The sequence below is a fragment of the Lynx rufus genome, unplaced genomic scaffold (genome assembly GCF_022079265.1).
Source record: "Lynx rufus isolate CCGP_SWC_20201006 ecotype Redwood Valley unplaced genomic scaffold, mLynRuf1.p SCAF_2, whole genome shotgun sequence".
Taxonomy (NCBI): Eukaryota; Metazoa; Chordata; class Mammalia; order Carnivora; family Felidae; genus Lynx; species Lynx rufus.
Window position 1 is genome coordinate 213,954,696 of NW_025814834.1, and position 20,739 is coordinate 213,975,434.

Here is a 20,739-nt window from a genome sequence, read left to right on the forward strand (position 1 = left end):
ATATACATGGGAAATAACAAATATAACGTGACGTTTGTGCAACACTAGTCACATGGCACTTGTCTGCCTCCTTTCTCATTTAATCCAGAGCCCCAGGCCTCGAGGACCCTCTCTTCACCCACCCACACCCAGCCTCCTCCCTCCAGCAGGATCCCATTCTTCTCAAGGAGAGCGGGGAGCTGCTGGGAGCCTCTCTAGGAAGAGAGACCTGCCAGGACAACCACGGTCTGACCCACAGCATTTCACCCAGTGAGCCTGGAAGCCTACAGGTGGGGTGGAGTCGGGTGCGAGGGTTCAGGCCTGCTAGGCCTGCTAGGCCTGCTGAGTGTGGGGAAAATTCTGGGTCTCTGGCCTGGGTTTTCCCCTCCTGGCTGCCTGCTCATCTCATTGATAACTATGGACTCTGGAGGAGATGTAGGTCCAGCCCCTGCTCTGTTTTCAGGGTCTGGGGGGGACAGCTGGTGGGAGCCTGAATTCTTCTTCTTCACTTCCTGCCAATCCTGGGTCAGTGGAAGGGAATAGGGAACCCATGGTATTGCATATCACTGCCCCCCTACATCACCCCATGTTACAGATGGGGACACTGCAGCTCAGAGAGGTGCAGTCACCCACCCGAGGTCACACAGCGACTAAACGCACAGATGATATTTGAGCTTCACCATATCCCCAGTTCTCTTCCCCTCTCTGGCCCACAGGCTGCCCATCTATAAAAGAAAAACAGTCTACTGTGCTGAGAAGGATATCTTGCCACATCCGTGGTCTTTCTAACAAAACTCCATAATCTGAATCAAATCATGAGGATACATCAGATAAACCCAAACTGAGGGACTTTCTATAAAACAACTGGCCTGGACTCTTTGCGTGAAAGACAAAGAAGAGTTGTGGAATGTTCCAGAATAGGGAGACTAATGAGACATGGTGGCTGAATGCAATGTCTGCATTGGATTCTGAATCTGGGTGGGGCTATGAAGGAGAATATTGAGATTGCTGATGACATTTGAATACGTACTTTGTATCTGATTCTGTCCTTTCAGTGTTGAAAGCCTGAATCTTATAACCTGTTTATCTAAGAGGTGTCCTTGTTGTAGAAGAACCTGCTGAAATATTTAGGGGTAAAAATTCAAAATGTCTGCAACGAACCTGCTAATGGTTTAGCAAAAGAAAATGGAAATAGGAAGAAGGAGGAGGAGGAGGAGGCGAAGGAGAAGGAGAGGAAGAGGAAAAGGAAGGAGAAGAAGAGGAGAAGGAGGAGGAGGAGAAGGAGAGGAAGAGGAAAAGGAAGGAGAGGAGGAGGAGGAGGAGGAGGAGGAGGAGGAGGAGGAGGAGCATACATCGTGAGAGAGAAATAAAGCAATTGTACAAAACCACACGTGTCAATAATAGGTGCCCGGGAAACAGATGGCAACAATTTTCAGCGATAAACCTGTGTCAATCCATGGCTGCCGCCGCCAGGGGGCGCTGCCCTCTCGCGGTCCACAAGGTCGGTGGGCCCTCAGCCAGGATGCGGTGAGAGAAGTCGAGGTCGTGGTGGCGGGGTTCCCTTGGGGGGCTTACGGGGAAAGGGGCATAGGCGGAGTCCAGGCAGGGGCACAGCTCAGGGCCAGCCCCCAGCATCCACCGCAGATGCCCCAGGCAGCTGTGGCTGGCCGTCTCTGGCAGAGACACTAGGGGAATTTTCTTGCCTATGATGTCATGACTCTGCAAGTGCCCAGAAAATGGGGCCAGTGCGGTGCACGCGTGTGGTAGAAGTAACAGCAGTAATTGAACCCAGCAGCCCTTGTGAGACCCTCCTACCGTGAAAACTAGTCTCAGAGAGGAGAACGAGCTGCCCAAGGCGGCACCTTGTGGCAGGGCAGGATCTGGGTCCAGGTCAGCTGACTCCGGACCACTCCGTGAGTACATCCAGTGCCCACGGAGCACCGGAGAGCCGACGGGGCCCCCAAACAGCCTCTAGGAGCTGTCTCTCCGGTAGGGGAGACAACCGCACCTTCCCAGGGTATACCCAGCTCATAAACTAGAGAGAGCTGGCATCTGGGGTCCTGGGCTTCACCTCGGCAACACTGTGATCTCCCAAAGCTTGCATAGCCCTCACCTCTGGGCCTGCTCGTCACTCTCCTCCTCCCGCCATCTCCCCACCTGCCCCCATGTCCCCTGTTGCCCTGCACCACTACCCATTCACACAGGTCATTTACCTCAGCACAACGCAGCCCTGAGAAGGCTGACCCTCCGAATACTGGGGCCCCACCAATCCCCGCCGGCCATGGGCCCAGACCCCGGATGGCCCATCAGTTCCTGCCGCCCCTGGGGAACGGGCCCTGGCCTTGGAAGAGAAGGGGCGTCAGAAAGGGGAGAGTGGGAGGGGGAAGCCCGGGGACTGGAAGGGGGGCTTTTGGGTGGGGTTCCCCAGCAGGGTGGAGGCAGAGCGAGGTGTCCACAGGGTAACGAGCTGTGCAACCCGAGGCCTGTGGCGGCCCGACCTTGGAGGCATCAAGATAAAAAGAGGGTGGCCCGAAACCTTCCCATTTCTAAACCTGCCTATTTTCAGGCTGGTTTGGTTTTCCCTGCAAAACCTGGTAAATTTCACTTTCAAAAAGCCCCACCTGGTTTCAGCCGCAGAGGGGAACAGGAGGGGAGTCTCACCTGCAGGGACCAAGCTGGAGACTGGAGGGGGGGGGGCGGTTGGAGGAGTCAGGTCAAATGCAAAATACCCAAAGGGGTCAGAGCCAGGGAGAGCTGGGGGGTGCACCCCACCCCCACCCCCACCCCAGGGGACCCCCACCTCTATTACTCAAGGTGAGGTGCCTGGGCCAGGAGCACTGGCACCCCTCGGCAGCTCGCTAAAAACGCAGAACCCCAAGCCCCACCGACTACCAGGTGGGGAAACTGAGGCACGGCGAGATTAAGAAACTCGCCTAAAATCACACAGCTGGGCAACGTTAGAGCCAGGATTTGGCCCGAATCATCCCGTGCAGGCTCTTATCCACAACGCTCTGTTACTGGTCCTGCCTGTTCAACCTCCAGTGCTACCCTCAAATTCACCAGCGCCTCCTCACCACCCCCCAAGGGTGTCCAAGGCCCTCCTCGCATCAACCTCGTTCCCCATGCCCCACTCACAGTGCAGAGGCCAGAGGGATCTTTTCGAAACGCAGACCTGGTGTCCTCCTTCCACCTTGCTGAAAGACACTCAGAAGGGTTCCGACTCAACTGTGAGTGAAGCCCATAGTGTGGACAATGGCCCAGGAGCCCCAGCTGGCCTGTGCATCCCTTGACCACCCCATTCCCCTTGCCCGGCACACCCCCACCCATCCTTCTGACCTCACTCATGCATTGCCGCATCCTCGGGGAACCCCCCCCCCCCCCACCGCTTTACATCCCCATTCAGGTCAGGTCTCAGCAGGCTAAAATCAAGGTGCGGGCAGGACTGCATCCTTGCTGGAGGCTATGGGGGAGAACCCATTTCCTTGTGGTGAAGACCGAGGCCCCATCTCTTTGCTGCCCATCAACGAAGGGCATCTTCTAGAGACCGCTGTGTTCCCTGGACTCCACTGCTTGACTCCTCCAACTCCGCCAGCCCCCTTCCCCCTTCTGCAAAGCCCATACCGCTGGGGCAGATCCTTCCATCCCATCTCCCTCTTCTTCCACATCACCCTTCCCTGACACGGCCAGGGAAGATTCTGCTTTAAAAAAAAAATTTTTTTTTAATGTTTACTTATTTTTGAGACACAGTGTGAGCGGGTGAGGAACAGAGAGAGAGGGAGACACAGAATCCGAAGCAGGCTCCAGGCTCCGGGCTGTCCGCACAGAGCCCGACACAGGGTCCGAACTCACGAACCGCGAGATCGTGACCTGAGCCGAAGTCAGACGCTTAACCAACTGAGCCACCCGGGCGCCCCAGGAAGATTCTTTTAGGGATGCATGTGAGGACAGTGGGACCACCTGGATAATCCAGGCTAATCTCCCCGCCTCAAGGTCTGGGCTCTTAATCACATGTACAAAGTCTCCCTTTTCCATAAGGTTCCAGGGGTCAGGATGCGGACATTTTAAGGGACTATAATTCTGACTACAGTCCTGCTTGTAAGTAACCACGAGGCTATTCTGCCACCAGACTGGGTTTTGTCTTCTCCTAGTCCTGGAGGCTTCTGAGCCCCACTGTCCACCCACAGGGCAGACTGGAGCTCCAGGCCAAGAGCCCAGCTAAAATTGAAGTCATGCTCCTGCCCAACCTTCCACACGTGTACAGACATGAAGTCTGTCCCTGCCCACGGGCCACATCCCTTGCAGCTCCCACACCTGTGTGCCCACCTCTGGCCTCCAGGTTGCTGAGGGGGGAGGGTGCATGGCTGTGTGTGGCCTGGCCCCGTGGCCGGAGACAAGGCTCAAAGGCAGTAAGACACGGATACAGCCACAGAGGAGCAGTCTGGCACCCCTAGCAGGAGGGAACACGAGGAATAGGTGAGCACCTTTTCTGAGATGGAGGTGACAAGAATAGGAGCCATTCTCCCGGAGAATCTTCCCGGTGGGGCGGAAGAAGAGGAGAAGGGGGCCGTGGTCGGCCGAACAATGCCCCTCCAAAGGCATCCCCGTCCTGATCCCCGGAACCTAGAACTAGGTCACCTTATGTGGCAGAGGGGAGTTGAGGTTGCTAATCAGTGACCTTAACATGGGGAGATGGTCCTGGGTTATCCGGGTGAGCACAGCGCCATCACAAGTGTCCTTGAAAGGGCAGAAGGGTCAGAGTCCGAGAAAGCTGGGACACGGCGGGGTCAGAGAGCCTGCGCCTCCAGCAGCTGGAAAAGGAAGGGGGTGGGTTTTGTCCTGGAGCCTCCAGAGAGGAAGGCAGGCCTGCCCACACCTTGATTCCAGCCCGGTGACATTTGGGATTTAAGAACCACAGATAACCCTTTGTGTTGTTCTGAGCCCCTAAATGGTAATGACAGCCACAACGGGGAGCTACACCAGGGCCCCAGCCAAAAAGGCAAAGAATAAAGCCGAGTTCCCCACCCCCCCTCCACCAAGTCCCCCCTGCCACCAAGCATTCCTCGAAGGCCCAGCAGGAATCAGGCGCTGGGTTAGGTGTTAGGGGCCACACGAAAGCCAGTTCCAGATGCTTCCAGCTCACGAACGCAGCTCCCACGACGGGCACACGGGAGACACTAAACAGCAATCTCTGGAGAGAATGACTGTGGGAGAAGCTCAGAGACAAGATCAGAAGAGCACACGGATGACCAAACCAAAGCAGAACGATGCAAGTGTCACACGGTAAGGAGGGGAAGAAACTAGCCCAGGGTAGTCGCGCAGGCTTCTTGGACGAGGAGCACTTCCCTGTTCTTGAAGGAGGGTGAGATCTTGACAGGAGGAAACGAGGGGGGAGCATCCCTGGCAGGAAGCCCTGCAGAAGTGAAGGACGCGGAAGCAGGAAAGAACAGAGCCATGGCGGGCGGGGGGGGGGGGGGGGGGGGCTCAGCAGTTTGCAGAAGGAGAAAAGGCTCAGGACTCAGGGCCACACAGTCTGCACTTTCTTGTCATTTCCCACACACTGTTCCATCCAATGCCAATACTACCCGATGTCCAAGCGTGGCCAGCAAAAACAAAACACAACCCACCACCCAGCCACTGGATTCCACTGGAGAGGTTTGCGTTTTAAATCGTAGGGCCTTTACTGTGCCTGCTTGCTCTCTAATTCGCCACGGAAAAGCTTGGGGAGAGAGACACAAATGGTTTCCCACCCTGAGTTGGCCATAAAACCCTCTCTTCATGCAACTCCTATTCATTCTCTGGAAGTGACTTTGGGAAATGTTGCCTTTGGCCATGGGGAGCCACTTAAGGTTACAGAGCCACTCACAGGTGAGGAAACGGATGGGATGGAGGCCACGAAGTCAACCTTGTCAGGGTCTGGCCTGGAATTCAAAATCTGCGACTCCTCACTTCTCACCGAAGCCCCTCCCCCGCCCAGAGAAACCCGGGGCCGGCTGCCTGAGCCAACTGTTTGGATTACAGTCATCCCGAAAGTTCTGGGGCTGCAGCAAGTCCTTGGGCCTCACACTCAGCTATACCTCAGATGGGATAAAATCTGCCAGCCCTGGACCACAGGTCCCAGCGGCAGCCACCGAGGGACACCAGCAGCTGCCAGGGACAGTTTAATGGCATTAAAGAAGTACCCAATGGGGCGCCTGGGTGGCTCAGTCGGTTAAGCGTCCGACTTCAGCTCGGGTCACGATCTCGCGGTCCGCAGGTTCGAGCCCCGCGTCGGGCTCTGGGCTGATGGCTCGGAGCCTGGAGCCTGCTTCCGATTCTGTGTCTCCCTCTCTCTCTGCCCCTCCCCCGTTCATGCTCTGTCTCTCTCTGTCTCAAAAATAAATAAACGTTAAAAAAAAAAAAAAAAAAAAGAAGTACCCAGTGGTACTTGGGCTTTTGCCCTCCGAGGTGCCTTGAGTTCCTCCCCCAGCTAGAGGGGCCGGCTTGCTTCCTCGACCACCTCCATCCCAGCCTGCACGAGAGGGCAGCCAGGTTCCCAGCCTCCCCAAGATCCAACTCTTGGCCTCCCTCTTCTGACACAGCAGCGGTGGACACACATTCTGAGCAGGAAGGCGAAGATTTGGTTTAGGGGTTTCGTGGTCCTGGGCGACTGGAACCTTTTCAGCAAAGCGTGCACTCCCCCGGCGCAGGAAGCGGGTCAGGCATGTAGCTTTTGGAGGCTCAGAGACCTTGCGTGGAAGTTAATGATGGAGCTTCCGAGCGCCGGGCCCACACACACACCCTCGCTGACGTGCTGTTCCACCCGGCCCTTGGTGAGGACGTTGGCACCATCCACGGTACACAGCTTCTTGTCACTCACTCTACAGCCTGGCCATCTCATCTCCCCCACTCCAAAAGCTGTGCCCCGCCAACCCAGGTGGAGGAGAGGGCAGGCCCTTTGTGGGATCCCGCTGGTGGGGGACAGGGTTCTACATAGCGCCGGTCACTCTCCTCCGTGTCCCTCTTCTCACAATCCTCAAGGGCAAGGACTGGTTCACCTTCATCCTGCATTCACCATACCTAGCATACAACAGGAGCTTAATAATGGCTTACCTTTACACAGCACTCAGCACATGCCAGGCACAGAGCAGCTTTATGATTTTATGAATGAATGAATGAATGAATGAATGAATGAAGTATTCAGATGCATGTCCCTGAAGACTGAAGAAGTCAATAAGCAATTGAACTGGGTGACATATAAAAGTCCCTTCCCACCAGCGAGGACACTGAGGATGCCAGCAGTTCTCAACCAGAGGCAGCAAAGATTTGGGACTGAAATCTTCCTACCTCCACCCCAAGGGCCCCTTGGGGGAGGTGGCAGGAGAGAGACAGAGAGAGAGATGTTGGAGAACTGTCTCGCTTAAGGTGCCTTTTTTGACATTCTGTCCCTAGGGTCTGGCGCGGTGGTCCTGTTCAACCCCTGACCAGTCCTGGGACTGTGGACAAGGCCCTCCCGTGCCTCTGAGCCTCTGCTTCTTTGGGAAATGGGGACCATGACCCCAGACAGACCATGAGGTCACGCCGGCCCCGGCTGGCCTAACCTACCTATCTGTGCCAAGGACCCCCAAGTTTCCGGGGCTCCCCAGGCCCTGACACACACATCCCTCAGCCCCGTTTTCCTTCTGATGATGTTCCCGAGGTGAAAGCGGTGTTGAGGAAGGTGCATTTGAGCTTAAGGATGAATCACAATCAACTCAAGAAACAAGTCTAGGTCAGATATGAGTGAGAGCACAGTCAGAAACTTACAGTAAACGCTGCCCTTCTTCCAGCACTGACTGCTCTCAAGCTGACTAATGGCCCCTCTCAAACCCCACTGTGCTCTCCTGGCTGCCCCAGCCTCTCTCTCTGAGGGGGGGGAGGCCCTGAGTAAGACCAACCCAAAGCTCCCCGCTGACCGCTCTTCACATCCGGCACCCCCTGCCCTCCAGGTCCCTTCCTCCTGGTGCATAAACCGCCCGTTTGAGCGGCCCCGGAAAAGTCCCCTTTCCCAAACAAAACCGGAAACTCTCTCCTCTCCATCTGCCGGTACCTAAAACCCACTGATCAGCACTCCGCTCCACGGGGTCACCAGCCCAGCTCTGGAAAGCCTGGTGAGAAGAGAGACATACAGAGCTTATCAGCCACGCCAGCAAACAAGAACCGTGCCCAGCGGGAGCCTCAAAGGTCTACATCTGGCTGGAGGGAAAAGGAGGTGGAACGGGAGGGAGTGGGTGTGGGAGGGAGTTGTGTTGTAACTTCAGCGCTGGAAGCCCAGGATGGGAATGTGAAGGCTGCAAGAGCTCGTGGAAAGACCCTGGGCGTCCCTGCGCGGCCGCCACCACCGGGGTGCGAAGGATGGAGGGGCTGAAGGGGAGGGGGAGGCATTAGGGCAATGAATTCTTCTCCGGAGTCACATCAGAGCGATCGTGGGTCACATTACAAAAACCACTCTTGGGGAGACTATGGTATCAGGCATCAGAAGCCAAATCTCTTTCTCAGAAGGTGACACACAGCAAGAAAGCATTCTCATCTCGGGCGTCAACCACAAAATGATGGAGTCTCAAATCAGACGGTGAGAAAAAAGATTTAAAATGCAACCCTTGACTTGGGATTTTTTTTTCTTTTTTTTTTTTTTTTTTGAGCAATGAATTCCTAGGGGCGCCTGGGTGGCTCAGTGGGTTAAGCGTCCGACTTCAGCTCAGGTCATGATCTCACAGTTCGTGGGTTCGAGCCCCATGTTGGGCTCTGTGCTGACAGCTCGGAGCCTGGAGCCTGCTTCGGATTCTGTGTCTCCCTCTCTCTCTGCCCCTCCCCAACTAACGTTCTGTCTCTCTCTTTCTCAAAAATGAATAAAAAAATTAAAAAAAATAATGAATTCCTAAAACTTTACTGGGACAGCAGAGGCAGAAGAAAGCTTGGTTGAGTCGAAGGGTGTCCCAGGAGGAGCTGGCAGCCCCCACCCCCACAGGGAGCCCGATTCCTGCCAAGAAATGACCCAGTGTCTTAGCCCACGACAGTCACTCAGTCTCTCTAGTAGGCGGGAAATGCAAATTAAGACAACAAGGATATGGCCCTTTTCACCGGTCACGTTGACAAAAATAAAAACTCTGATAAGATCAAAGGTCGGTTAGGATGTGGGGAAGTCGATACTCATGTACTACTGGTCGGGGGTAAATTGTCCAGCCACCTTGGAAGGCAATTCGGTGGCGTCTTGTAATCTGAATGCGTTTTCACCCAGCAACCTCTACATTCTCTTCTCAGCTTCTTCTCTGGGAAAGCAGCATACGCGTTCCCAGAAGCATCCATATGGGGCTGTGGGGCTATACGTTGCAATAGCAAACCAACAAAAAACAGTGGGAGGAACCTCATCACCCACCCATCGGGGACATAAACAAGTAAAACAATGGAACCCCCCATTTGGTAGAACAGTAGACAGCATTTTAAAGGATAAACAGGGGCTCGCTGAGGCAGTATCCCCAAGACCTACTGCAGACAGGAACGGCCAAATGAAGGATGGTACACTCTGCGCAGTACATGGAAAACCCCACCTACTTCTACAACACTAATAAAATATGGACACGCGTTTATCAAGGTCGGCCAAGGAAACATCAGGGCCATAACGGCAGTTACACCTCCAAAGGAATCAAGAAGAGGCGCGGTCCAAAGATTTAGCTTTATCTGTACTTTCTGCACTGAGGATATATTCATATATCCCTGTGTCATTAAATGCATCCTTTTTTGTTTTTCATCTAAACAGGGGTTTCTCGCTATAGAAAGGAAGCATAGGAGTTCCAGCCACCAAACACTAGCAAAGCCCCCGAGTCCTGCCTCACATTCCTTCTTTCCCTTTATCTCCCCAAGACTTTGGCACCCCAAACTCACACCCTCCCCCAGGTCACCAGCAGAGGACTTGAAGGGCCAGGAGGGTTCTCTAGCCAGGGCATCAGCTGCCCCCTCTGCCCTCTGTTGGGGGGTGGTCTCATACAGTCCCATTGAAGACTGGGGCGGGGTGGGAGGCATTTGCTGGCCCCCCTTTCTACCTAAACTCTTCCTCCTCCTGCCTGACGCCCACCCCTCTACCCTCTTCCCCTGCTCCCGGCTCCCGAGGTTGGGATGAATAGGACTGACCTCCACACTGGAGGGACCCTTCCTATAGGATTAAAGGGGGTGGGCCTGCCCCTCCCTCAGTAGACTGCTGTTCCCACTTTTGTCCTTGGTACCAAGATTGGGCGGGCCCTCACCAACACCTACTGTGTTCCACCCGGGTATTATGGTCAGCCACAGGCCTGTCTCTCCTCTTCAGACCCGCCGCTTGGGCGCTGGCATGGTAGACCACCTCTGGTTAACCTGAGCTCTCTCCCCACCCCATGCCTAGCTCAGTGCTGGCCACTGGTAAGTGCACAGTTTTCCTAAAGTAGTCCCCACATTTGCTTCGGGGGTTTCCTACAACAGACGTCAGCCCCACCACTGACCTTTCTCCAGGGGCGGACACCTACCACGTGCTCCAGGGCAAGGAATCCAGACAGGGTGGTGGGGGGGGGAATACTAGTCTGGCCTGTCTAGCACCCTCACCCCTGCCTCGCACCCACACTCCACTCCCCCAAGCCAACCGTTTTAGGGACCAGGGGCAAGTAGCAGGGAGAGCCCCAACACGGACTTCTCCTGGTCATGGAGGCCCCAGCTGGCCTGCCCAGGACCCCCACCCACAAACAGCCTACCTCCTGCAGGCAGCCCCCCACCGCTCAGTTGCCGTCGACGGAATGAATAATCCCAGCATTCCGCCCCGGGCGGGGAGAGGAGGGGCCCCCATCAGCCGGCCCACCTCCCACCTGTGAATACTTGCACATTGCGGCCCCCCTCCTTGTCACCTGTGCCCCCTCACCCCAGCTGGGCGCTAATGAGGGGAGGAGACTCCCTGGCCTCCCCCGCCCCCCACGCCGCCCACGCTCCCAGGGGCTCTGGGCAGTGGCGGCAAAGAGGGGACTCCGGACCACCGGACCTCTTACCTGCGGGAAGGCTCCCAGCACCCCCAGGAGCAGCAGTCCCAGCACAGCGCGGAGGGGGCGCATCCCGGCGGGCGGAAGGCTGAGCTGGCCAGGGAGGTGCCCACCCAGGCGGCCTGGGAAGCGCGCTGCGCCCACGTGCGGTGCCGGGGCCCCGGAGCCGCACCTGCGTGGACCTCGGGCGCCAGCCCACTTCCCCCGGCGCACCCCGCTGGCACCAGCCACAGCTGCAAAGTCACTTCAAAAGGGACTGCTTTCTCCGACCGTTCTGCCTTAGCTCTTAACTTCCTCCAGCATCCCGAGGTGTACCCCGAACTGTTTCCAGGAACGCTACCGGCAGCAAAGTAAGCGCGGACAAACACGTGCAGAGATGACTCAGGACCAGCCAGGCTCGCCTCGGGCTGTTTGAAAGACCTGCCGCTATTGGACAGAAGGCGTGGTCCCCCAGCTCCAGGGAGTTTGCTGCCTGGCCCAGCGGGGCTGAGGGGCCGGGAAGGCAGCTCCCCCAGGGGGATGTGGTTTTGGAGGGGGGGGGGGTGGCGTCCTTAGCGGAGGGCCGAGAGAGAATTCTTGAGACGTCTTTGATGCCAAAAGGTGATCTTATTGGGGACCGGACCCTGGGCAGAAACAGCCGCCCCGGGGACTGCGAGGAGTGAGTGATTATAAACTTGGGAGCTGGGGGCGGGAAAGGCAGGGGCAGGTTTCCAAAAGGACTTTCTTCAGGATCCCTGAGACCTAGCTAAGGCCGTTTTTCCCTCTAGCAAAGCATTTACCTTAAGACCAGAGGAAGTTCCAGGAGGAATGTTTTACTCTGTCTGCCTCAAGTATTTGTCAATGGGCTGCAGGTTATAAGGAAATTTAATTTTATCTGCCATTTCCTTCGGCCTTTGTTCCCCACATCATTGTCCCCGGAACCATTTTGACCCTTAATTTAAGGTCGCTGACGGTGGAAGGTCTTTCTTTTCTTCTGTAACTTCTTCCTGCTGAATAGGGGTGGCGTGCTGTCCCTACCTATAGTAGTATATAGATTATATATTATTATTTATATATATTATATATAATATATATTAATTCCCCACCTGACCATTATATATATAATTATATATATAAGTATATGTATATATAATTATATATATTAATTCCCTACCTGACCATTTATATATAATAATTATATATATAATTATAAATATATATAATTATTATGTATTAATTCCCCACCTGACCATTATATATATAATTATATATATAAGTATATATAATATATATAATTACATATATTAATTCCCTACCTGACCATTTATATATAATAATTATATATATAATTATAAATATATATAATTATTATGTATTAATTCCCCACCTGACCATTATATATATAATTATATATATAAGTATATAATATATATAATTATATATATGTATTAATTCCCCACCTGACCATTATATATATAATATATATAATTATCATATATATAAATTCCCCACCTGACCATTATGTATATATAATTATAAATATATATAATTATTACATATATGCATTAATTCCCCACCTGACCATGATATATATATAATTATATATATAACTATAAATATGTATAATTATTATATATGTATTAATTCCCCACCTGACCATTTTATATATATTTATATATGAGTTACCAAAGGCAGAGGCAGCCAATCCAAGGGGGACAACATGTATATGAACCTCATTCAGTAGAAAGGAACATCTGTCAGCTGGAAGTTATGGCGGCGAAGGAATCTTGGCACCAGGCAGAGAGACACGGGAAAAGACAACAAAATGTGGTTAATGTCACTGTGAGAAGAAGCCCAATAAAAATGGCCTTTGACGGTTAATCAAAAATTTCCTCCAGTTCTTCATCGTCGCTTGAAGAGAAATTGGAGGTCACCCACAGGTTCACAGGAATAAGAAAGCTTGTCAGCTGGTGTGCTAGATTCCTGCGGGGAAGGAACAGGTTTAATTCCTGATATGTGAGCCCATGAGGAACGTCCTACTTTTACTGCAGTGGGAGTACATAATAGGACCTGGCGGGGGCCCTTCCATTTTGGAGCTAAATCCCCTGCTTTATTAGGCTTTCAATCCGTGAGATAAACCAGATTATATGGGGTGGGTTTCTAGCACTATCCGCTCGGGTTCAGGAAGGATATGGACGGTATATTTATTTAGAAACGTATGAATGAACCTGGCCTCAAGGGAATAACTTAATAAAGCATTATAGTCTCCATCTATTGATATGTCTGCAGTGAGAAAGGGCTTTTTGGAAGAAGTTTGGAAACCTTGGTTTGGAGAGTCATAGCCAAATATCTGAGGAAATCAGAAGAATTCAGGATCTATTCATTTAGCAAACAAGTCTAATTTTAACAGACGTGGCCTAATTATTTACATAAACTAAGCAAGAATAGTGATTGAGCATATAGATCTTTTAAAGTTTGCTTTGCTGGAACTTTTTCAAAAGGAGTGTCTAGATTGAGCGTTTAGTGGCCTCGCCAAGGCCAGACACCAAGCCAAGTACTTGCCATGAGACTCGCCTGCAATACCTGTAGATTTGGGGGAATTCCTCTTCACAAGGTCCCCAAGATATCCTGAGGTTCCTGCACCTGCAAGGAAGTGACAGTCTTTACTCAGATGGGAAGGCTGCTGGGAACTCTGTAAGCAAGGTATCAGACCAGCATTTCCAAGGGGCTTTATGGCTTTATGCATCATAAAGTCGATCCTAGTTCCTTAAAACTGTCTACTCATATCTGAGTCTATGCATGTCGCTCTCAAATATGACATTCCAGGGGTGCCTGGGTGGCTCAGCTGGTTAAGCGACCAACTTCGGCTTAGGTCATGATCTCACGGTTCGTGAGTTCGAGCCCCTGCGACGGGCTCTGTGCGGCCAGCTCAGAGCCTGGAGCCTGCTTCAGATTCTGTGTCTCCCTCTCTCTCTCTGCCCCTCCCCCGCTGGTTCTCTGTCTCTGTCTCTCAAAAATAAATAAAAATAATTTAAAACACTAAAAAAAAAAGATAAGATTCCAAAAGGACTTTTATATGCTACAGAGGACTCCAAAGACACTGGAGGTCTAGCTGTTGTCAGGCTAAGGTTGTTTTTCCCTCCAGCAAAGCATGAACATTAAGGCAGGAGGGAGTTCCCGGAAAATTTCATACTCCCCCGCCTCAAGTATTTGTCAGTGGACTTCAGGTTACAAGGAAATTGAATTTTTTCTGCCATTTCCTTCTTGCCTTTATTCCCCACATCTCTATGGAGGGGACCGTGATGTTAGGGCTCCAGGAAGCTGAATCTATGGGTCTCTGGAGGTTAGGCTATTGATAAAATTGCAGACATTTATAAACTGATGGAGACTCATATCCTGCATGACTGTGATCTCTATCAGTAAACCATTTGTTTTTCTCCTTTTTTAGCTTTGGAGCAGCCAGGAATGCCCTGGGGAATGTCACATGTATCCCACCAAAGCCGGGAAGGCATTTGTGGATTATCAACTTGCCTTACACTCCTTTGTCATTACTAAGTCTTGTTTAGTTTGAAAGCAGCTTTTTTTTTTTAACATACATTTATTTTAAAAAAAAATTTTAATGTGTATTTTTTAGAGAAAGAGAGCATGAGTGGGGGAGGAAGGGGGACAGAGGATCTGAAGTGGGTTCGGTGCTGACAGCAGAGAGCCTGACGTGGGGCTCGAACTCACTAGATCATGACCTGAGCCTAAGTAGGATGCTTAACTAACTGAGACACCCAGGCACCCCGAAATGTGTATGTATTTTTGAGAGAGAGAGAGAGAGAGAGAGAGAGAGAGAGCAAGCACAAGGGCAGGGCAGAGAGAGAGGGGGACAGAGGATCCAAAGTGGGCTCCGTGCTGATAGCAGAGAGCCCGACGCGGGGCTTCAACTCACAAACTGCGAGATCATGATTTGAGCCAAAATCAAGAGTCGGATGCTTAACAGACTGAGCACCCAGACCGCCTGAATGTAGCTTTTTAGTTCTAGAAATTCTTAACCTATTTCAGTTTTATGATTTTAAAGGTGTCAAATACATGTATTTGTCCTAAAGGTCCTTTTTATTTTTTTTAAGTTGATTTATTCAAAAGAGAGAGAGAGGGAGCACAGGGGAAGGACAGAGAGAGAGAGAGAGAGAGAGAGAGAGAGAATCCCAAGCAGGCTCCGTGCTGTCAGCGCAGAGCCCAACTCAGGGCTTGAATTCATGAACCGTGAGATCCTGACCTGAGCCTAAACCAAGAGTCAGATACTTAACCGACTGAGCCACACAGGTGCCCCCTAAAAGTCCTTTTTATAAATCTCCTTAAAGATGAAACTAGTTTTTTGGTAAGAGAATCAGAACAATTAACTATTAATGACAAAATGTCAGGAATGGACATTGTTAATCTAATATGAGAGTTCATTCTGATGCAATTGACAAGGAAATCCATTTATTTCTGTAACACAAAACACTTCGATAATCACAATATCACATGACAACCTTATTACCAAAACATATTAAGACCTTATGAATTGCATATTATCTCTAGAATAGTTATAGCATTTACCCAAACATAACCTACAACTTACTATTATATGACTTATTATTTGTTTGACAGTGCTCCCGGAGTAACTTAACATACCAAATAAAAACATCTACTTGGTCAAAAAGACTTCATTTACAGTTTAAATCTTGAGAAGTTTGTTAAAAACTTAGAAAGCTACGGGGCATCTGGGTGGCTCAGTCGGTTAAGCATCCGACTTCAGCTCAGGTCATGATCTCGCTGTTCCAGCCCCCATTGGACTCTGTGCTGACAGCTCAGATCCTGGAGCCTGTTTGGATTCTGTGTCTCCCTCTCTCTCTCTCTCTCTGCCCCTCCCCCACTCACACTCGGTCTCTCTCTCTCTCTCTCTCTCTCAAAAATAAATAAACATTAAAAATTAAAAAAAAAAACAACGTAGAAAGCTATAAAGCACTTCCTAAGGTGGATTAGAGGATTAGAGGTCATTACAAAACTTAATTATTTATTTAACCAAGGTGACAATAAAAGATTCCAAAAGCAAATATGTAGGATTATACAGTTACTAGGAAAACTTAGCTCTGGGGTGCCTGGGTGACTTGGTTAAGCTTCTGACTCTTGATTTCAGCTCAGGTCATGATCTCATGGTTTGTGAGTTTGAACCCCAAGAGGGGTTCTGCACTGACATTGTGGAGCCTGCTTGGGATTCTCTCCTGTCTTTCTGCCTCTGCTTCTCTCTGTCTCTCTCAAAATAAGTAAATAAACGTTAAAAACAAAACAAAACAAAAAAAACCCCACTGAGCTCCTTTTATATTGAGAGGTTTTAACTTTAAGTAATCAAAGACCTGATAAAGAAAGAGCATAGAAATTAGTTTTCCAGGAAGACAAAAGAGAAAAATCCTTTTTTTTTTAATTTGGAGTTGCTTCCTTAATTTCCATCTAATTACAATTAGCAGCACTTTTAACGCTTGCAACCTTTAGTCTCCAGTGAAAACTAAGCAGTAACCCATTATGAATGGTTTGTTACACCAGAATTCTTTAGATGGCAAATTTATGAATACATTTAAGCACAAAGGTTTACTGGGGCAACTGGCTGGCTCAGTCCATTGGGCGTCCAACTCTTGATTTCAACTCAGGTCACGATCTCACGGTTCAAGAGATCAAGCCCTGAGTCTGATTCTGTGCTGACAGTGCAGAGCCTGCTTGGGATTCTCTCTCTCCCTCTCTCTTTCTCTGCCCCTTCCCCCACCTTCTATCAAAATAAATAAATAAACTTAAAAAAATGTTTACCATCAGACCCAAGTATCCTTAGCTTCTCTGCAATAAGAAGAAACCAAAAACACACACCTATGTTCAGAAATCAATGCTTCAGTGCCCCAGCCTATTTGGAAAAGACCTAGATGTCCAATGGATTGAATCCCATTTATCATGCAAAGATTTGAAGTTTCAAGTTACCAAAGACTTTGAAAGCTCTCTTAACAATTACCCATGAAAACTTTGACATGGAATTAACCATCATTTTAATTCAACTTTTTGCTAACAAATTGCAACAGAGACCACTAGCTTATTCGACCTTCAGTAAACCTAGGTAGAATACATTCTCGTATTGAATGCTGATAACTCTAAATACATGCCTATTTTAATTAAACCAACAAACTTAAATTAGCTTAAGTACTGAATATGTTCCACCTGTGTCCACTTAAAAGTCAATTTGCTCCCCACTGTCAGTGTTTTACCTGGGACACTAGTGGGGAAATCTGAAGGGGGCAGAGCAAGTTCTGGTTGGGTGCTCCTCACTCCTCGACAACAAGGGCGGGACAGGGAGCCGATGGTACCTGAGGAGGCACCACAGAGGACTCTGTGGGAACCACTTATGCAGGCTGCACCCACAGGGGTGCAGAAACAGGAGGAGGCAGAAGAGGCAGGGTGCCACCAAAGGGCAGAGAAAGAGGGTTCCTGATTCTAAACTTTGCCAGCTCAGACAGAGGAGCAGACACCATGATTTTCCCACCAAAGTGGAAATATGCAGTCCACATGGGGCAGGAGAATGGGGAACTTCCCCAAAACAAAGGGAGTTTCAGCAGCTACTTGGGAATATTACGTAAAGTCCCTGTCGAAGGGAGACTTACCAGAGACAGTTGACTCTGATTGTAACCATGAGCCCAGGAAATATATGAGGGAGAAGCCCCCACATCTATTAGGAGGAGGAACAGTGGGAGAGAGGGGCAGTATCGTCTTCATTAAGGATGGCCTGTGTTTCCTCCAGCAACCTGGATTTATTTGGAGGAGACCTATTTAGACTATTATCATCCAATAGAGCAGGAGGTTTGTTGGCCTGATTAGTGGCCAAACCATTCTGCAAGAGGCCCTTAGGTCCAGGTCCTGATTTACAGCCATGAAGGCCTGGTACGTCCATCCATTTGCCCAGTTTTCTGCAGGAGAGGTCTAACTGGTTGACCCCTACTGAAGCCAGGCAGTGTTAGAGGAGGTCAGTCCTTTCTTCAATCTTTGCAATCTGAATTGTTTCCAGTGGGTTAAAAGGCGTGTCAAGGGAGAGTCCTTGGGACTGAAGATGCCCCCATGATCCTAGAAAAGAAGACAGGGCCCATTATCAAGAAAATCCTCCCCGGAGTCCCAGGTGGTGTCCCACACACAGGATATGTCAGAGGTTCCTGGCGTCAAAGCAACTCAAGGTAGCACTGAAACAAAATCGCTATGATCGCTGCCTGCCATAAAGGCTCTGCCCTCTCCTGCTCCCCCATCACATTCTAGACTACAATGGGTATTGGCATGTGGACCAAGTTTGCCTCGCTGGGAAGACAGAGCAGCACCTTGGCTGCAGGTTAGAAGGAAATTTTATTTTATCTACCGTTTCCTTCCGCCTTTGTTTCCCCCATCACCCCCCCACACACCCTGCCCACCACCCCCTGCTTCTGGAGGTGGGGGACTCAGGAGATTGGGAGGTCCCAGGTGCAAAAGTCCCACCCCACTCCCACCCCAAGAAAGGGCCAGACCTGAGTAGGTTCCTGCTTCTGACACAGATCAACCCAGACCTTCTCTCTTGTCCTGGGGATTCTTTTCAAAGGGACAGCTGGAGTCAGAAGACTGCAGAGACAGCCAACGTCCATGAAGAAATATATGCTGAAAAATGAATCCGCAGATGAATGGATGGGTGGGTGGGTGAGTTGATCAATGGGTGGATAGGTGGTTGGCTGGATGGCTGGGTGGCTGGGTGGACAGATGGACAGGTGTGTGGGTGGGTGAGTGGATGGATGGGCACACACGAGGGCAGATGATTGGATAGGCGGATGGACTGACTGTTGAAGGGACTGATGGACAGAGAACAGAGCGTTTGGTTATCAATCCACAAATATTTCCCTGCCCCCCTGAACGTCGTCTGCCTAGAGGAAGAGGCTAGAACTCTTACCTAAGAGAAAGAAGCTATACAAGCCTCGTTCCGATTAAGTTCTCATTTGCAGAGGGTAATTTTCCCTTCCCGTGCTTCTCCAACCCACGGCTTCTCTACTCCTTTCATTGTACATTCCATACACATATACTGCACATCCACCAGGGAGGCTGCTGGTCAGGGACTCATTCGCTTGTCTTTGTAATCTTTTCCCAGACCTGGAAACCAAGAAACAGGCAGCCAGTTCTAGGTGCTGTGATTAAAGATGGCCAGTTGTTCTCGCTGAGCCCAGAATGGCCCAGTGACTCTCAGGATCTGTACCTCGTTCTGTCCTGCAAAGTATAAGGCCCCCCCATCTTACAGAAACGTCTTCATCTCCTGGCCCACCAGCAGTTTCCCACCAGGACTCCACAGCTGCCCTTCCTGCCACACCCTACTGTCCTCGTGCTCCTGGATTCTACTTGGAGAAACTTTCTGCAGTGGGCACCCACCCCAGGGAGACCCCCTTCCGGGCTCTCCTTTGGGTGCCCGGGCCCAGTGCCCTGGGATGTTTGAGCTGGGACTTCATTAAACAATTTAAATACTTAAGTGAGTGATTGTAAGTGTTGTCTGGGTGGTTCAGTCAGTTAAGCGTCCGACTTGATTTCGGCTCCTGATCTCATGAGTCTCGGGTTTGAGTCCCACATCGGCGCAGAGCCTGCTTGGGATTCTCTCTCCCCTCTCTCTCTGCCTTTTCCCCAGTTGTGTGCACACACACACACTCTCTCTCTCTCTCTCTTTTAAGATAAATAAGAACAAAAAAAGAAAAGAGAGTCTGTTATGGGATGCCTGGGTGGCTCAGTCGGTTAAGCGTCCGTCTTCATCTGGGCGTCCGACTTGATCTTGGGATTCGTGAGTTCAAGCCCCACATCGGGCTCTGTGCTGACCGCTCCGAGCCTGGAGCCTGCTCTGGATTCTGGGTCTCCCTCTCTCTCTGCCCCTCCCCCGCTCACACTCTGTCTCTCTCCCTGTCAAAAATAAACATTTTTTAAAAAATTTTTAAAAGAGGGTTTAAAAAAAAACAAGTGAGTAATAGTGGAAGTGACCACCCATGATGTTTACAGAGCCAGACAGGGGCAGGAGTCACTCAGGACACCTCAGGTCAGGGCTTTCTACTATAGAAGAGCTTCTCTGAATAAAACACATATGCATAACCAAACAACAACATCAAAACAGTGGACACGGGAAATACAATGAACGTTAATTACACGCTTTAGAAATTCCACTTTTCTAGCGAGCGAAGATATACAAATTAAAGCAACCTTTGATGTCGTCTTCGACTCATTAAATCATCAGGGTTTTTTTTGTTTTTTTTGTTTTTTTTTTTTTTGCTTTTTTTTATAAAAGCAACTTTGGTAAAATCCAACCCCAAAGTTGTGGTAAAACTGGAATATGCGTTCATGCTCTGCTGGTAAATGTTAACAACCCTGGTCAGAAAGCAATGTAGCAATTCTTAGCAAAAGCCCCCCTTCAACCCCCAACCCCCACCCCAACCTCCCCCCAACCCGCCGCAAAAAAAAAAAAAAAAAAAAAATGTTTACAACTTGTGGCCCAGTCATTTCACCCCCATAAAGAAAAACCAAGGTAATAGTTCAACTGGAAAGAAGAAAAAAGGAAACTATAAACACAGCAATGTTTCCTAAAATGTTATTTATACATTTTGGAAATACCCTAAGAATCACAACATCAGGGGTTAAGGGTTAAGAAGATTATGGTACACCAGCTTACTAGAATACTACACATCCATTAAAAATGATCATAATAATGGTGCTCTGGAAGCCTGCGTCC

The 20,739-nt window shown here is 50.2% G+C and overlaps 1 protein-coding gene and 1 pseudogene across 1 annotated transcript in view; one reads left to right on the plus strand and one right to left on the minus strand.

The window, feature by feature from the left end:
- Positions 1–4,496, minus strand: part of TNFRSF8 (TNF receptor superfamily member 8) — a 72,623-nt gene extending 68,127 nt beyond the window's left edge. The window contains exons 1-3 of the mRNA XM_047082396.1: positions 4,401–4,496; positions 2,641–2,661; positions 2,193–2,320 (exon numbers count right to left, since the gene is read on the minus strand). Of these exons, the coding sequence (XP_046938352.1) occupies positions 2,193–2,320; positions 2,641–2,661; positions 4,401–4,496 (245 nt within the window). The remainder of the gene's footprint in view (positions 1–2,192; positions 2,321–2,640; positions 2,662–4,400) is intronic.
- Positions 4,497–4,668: 172 nt separating this feature from the next.
- The window catches only part of LOC124514412 (hsc70-interacting protein-like), a 28,128-nt pseudogene continuing 12,057 nt past the window's right edge, over positions 4,669–20,739 (plus strand).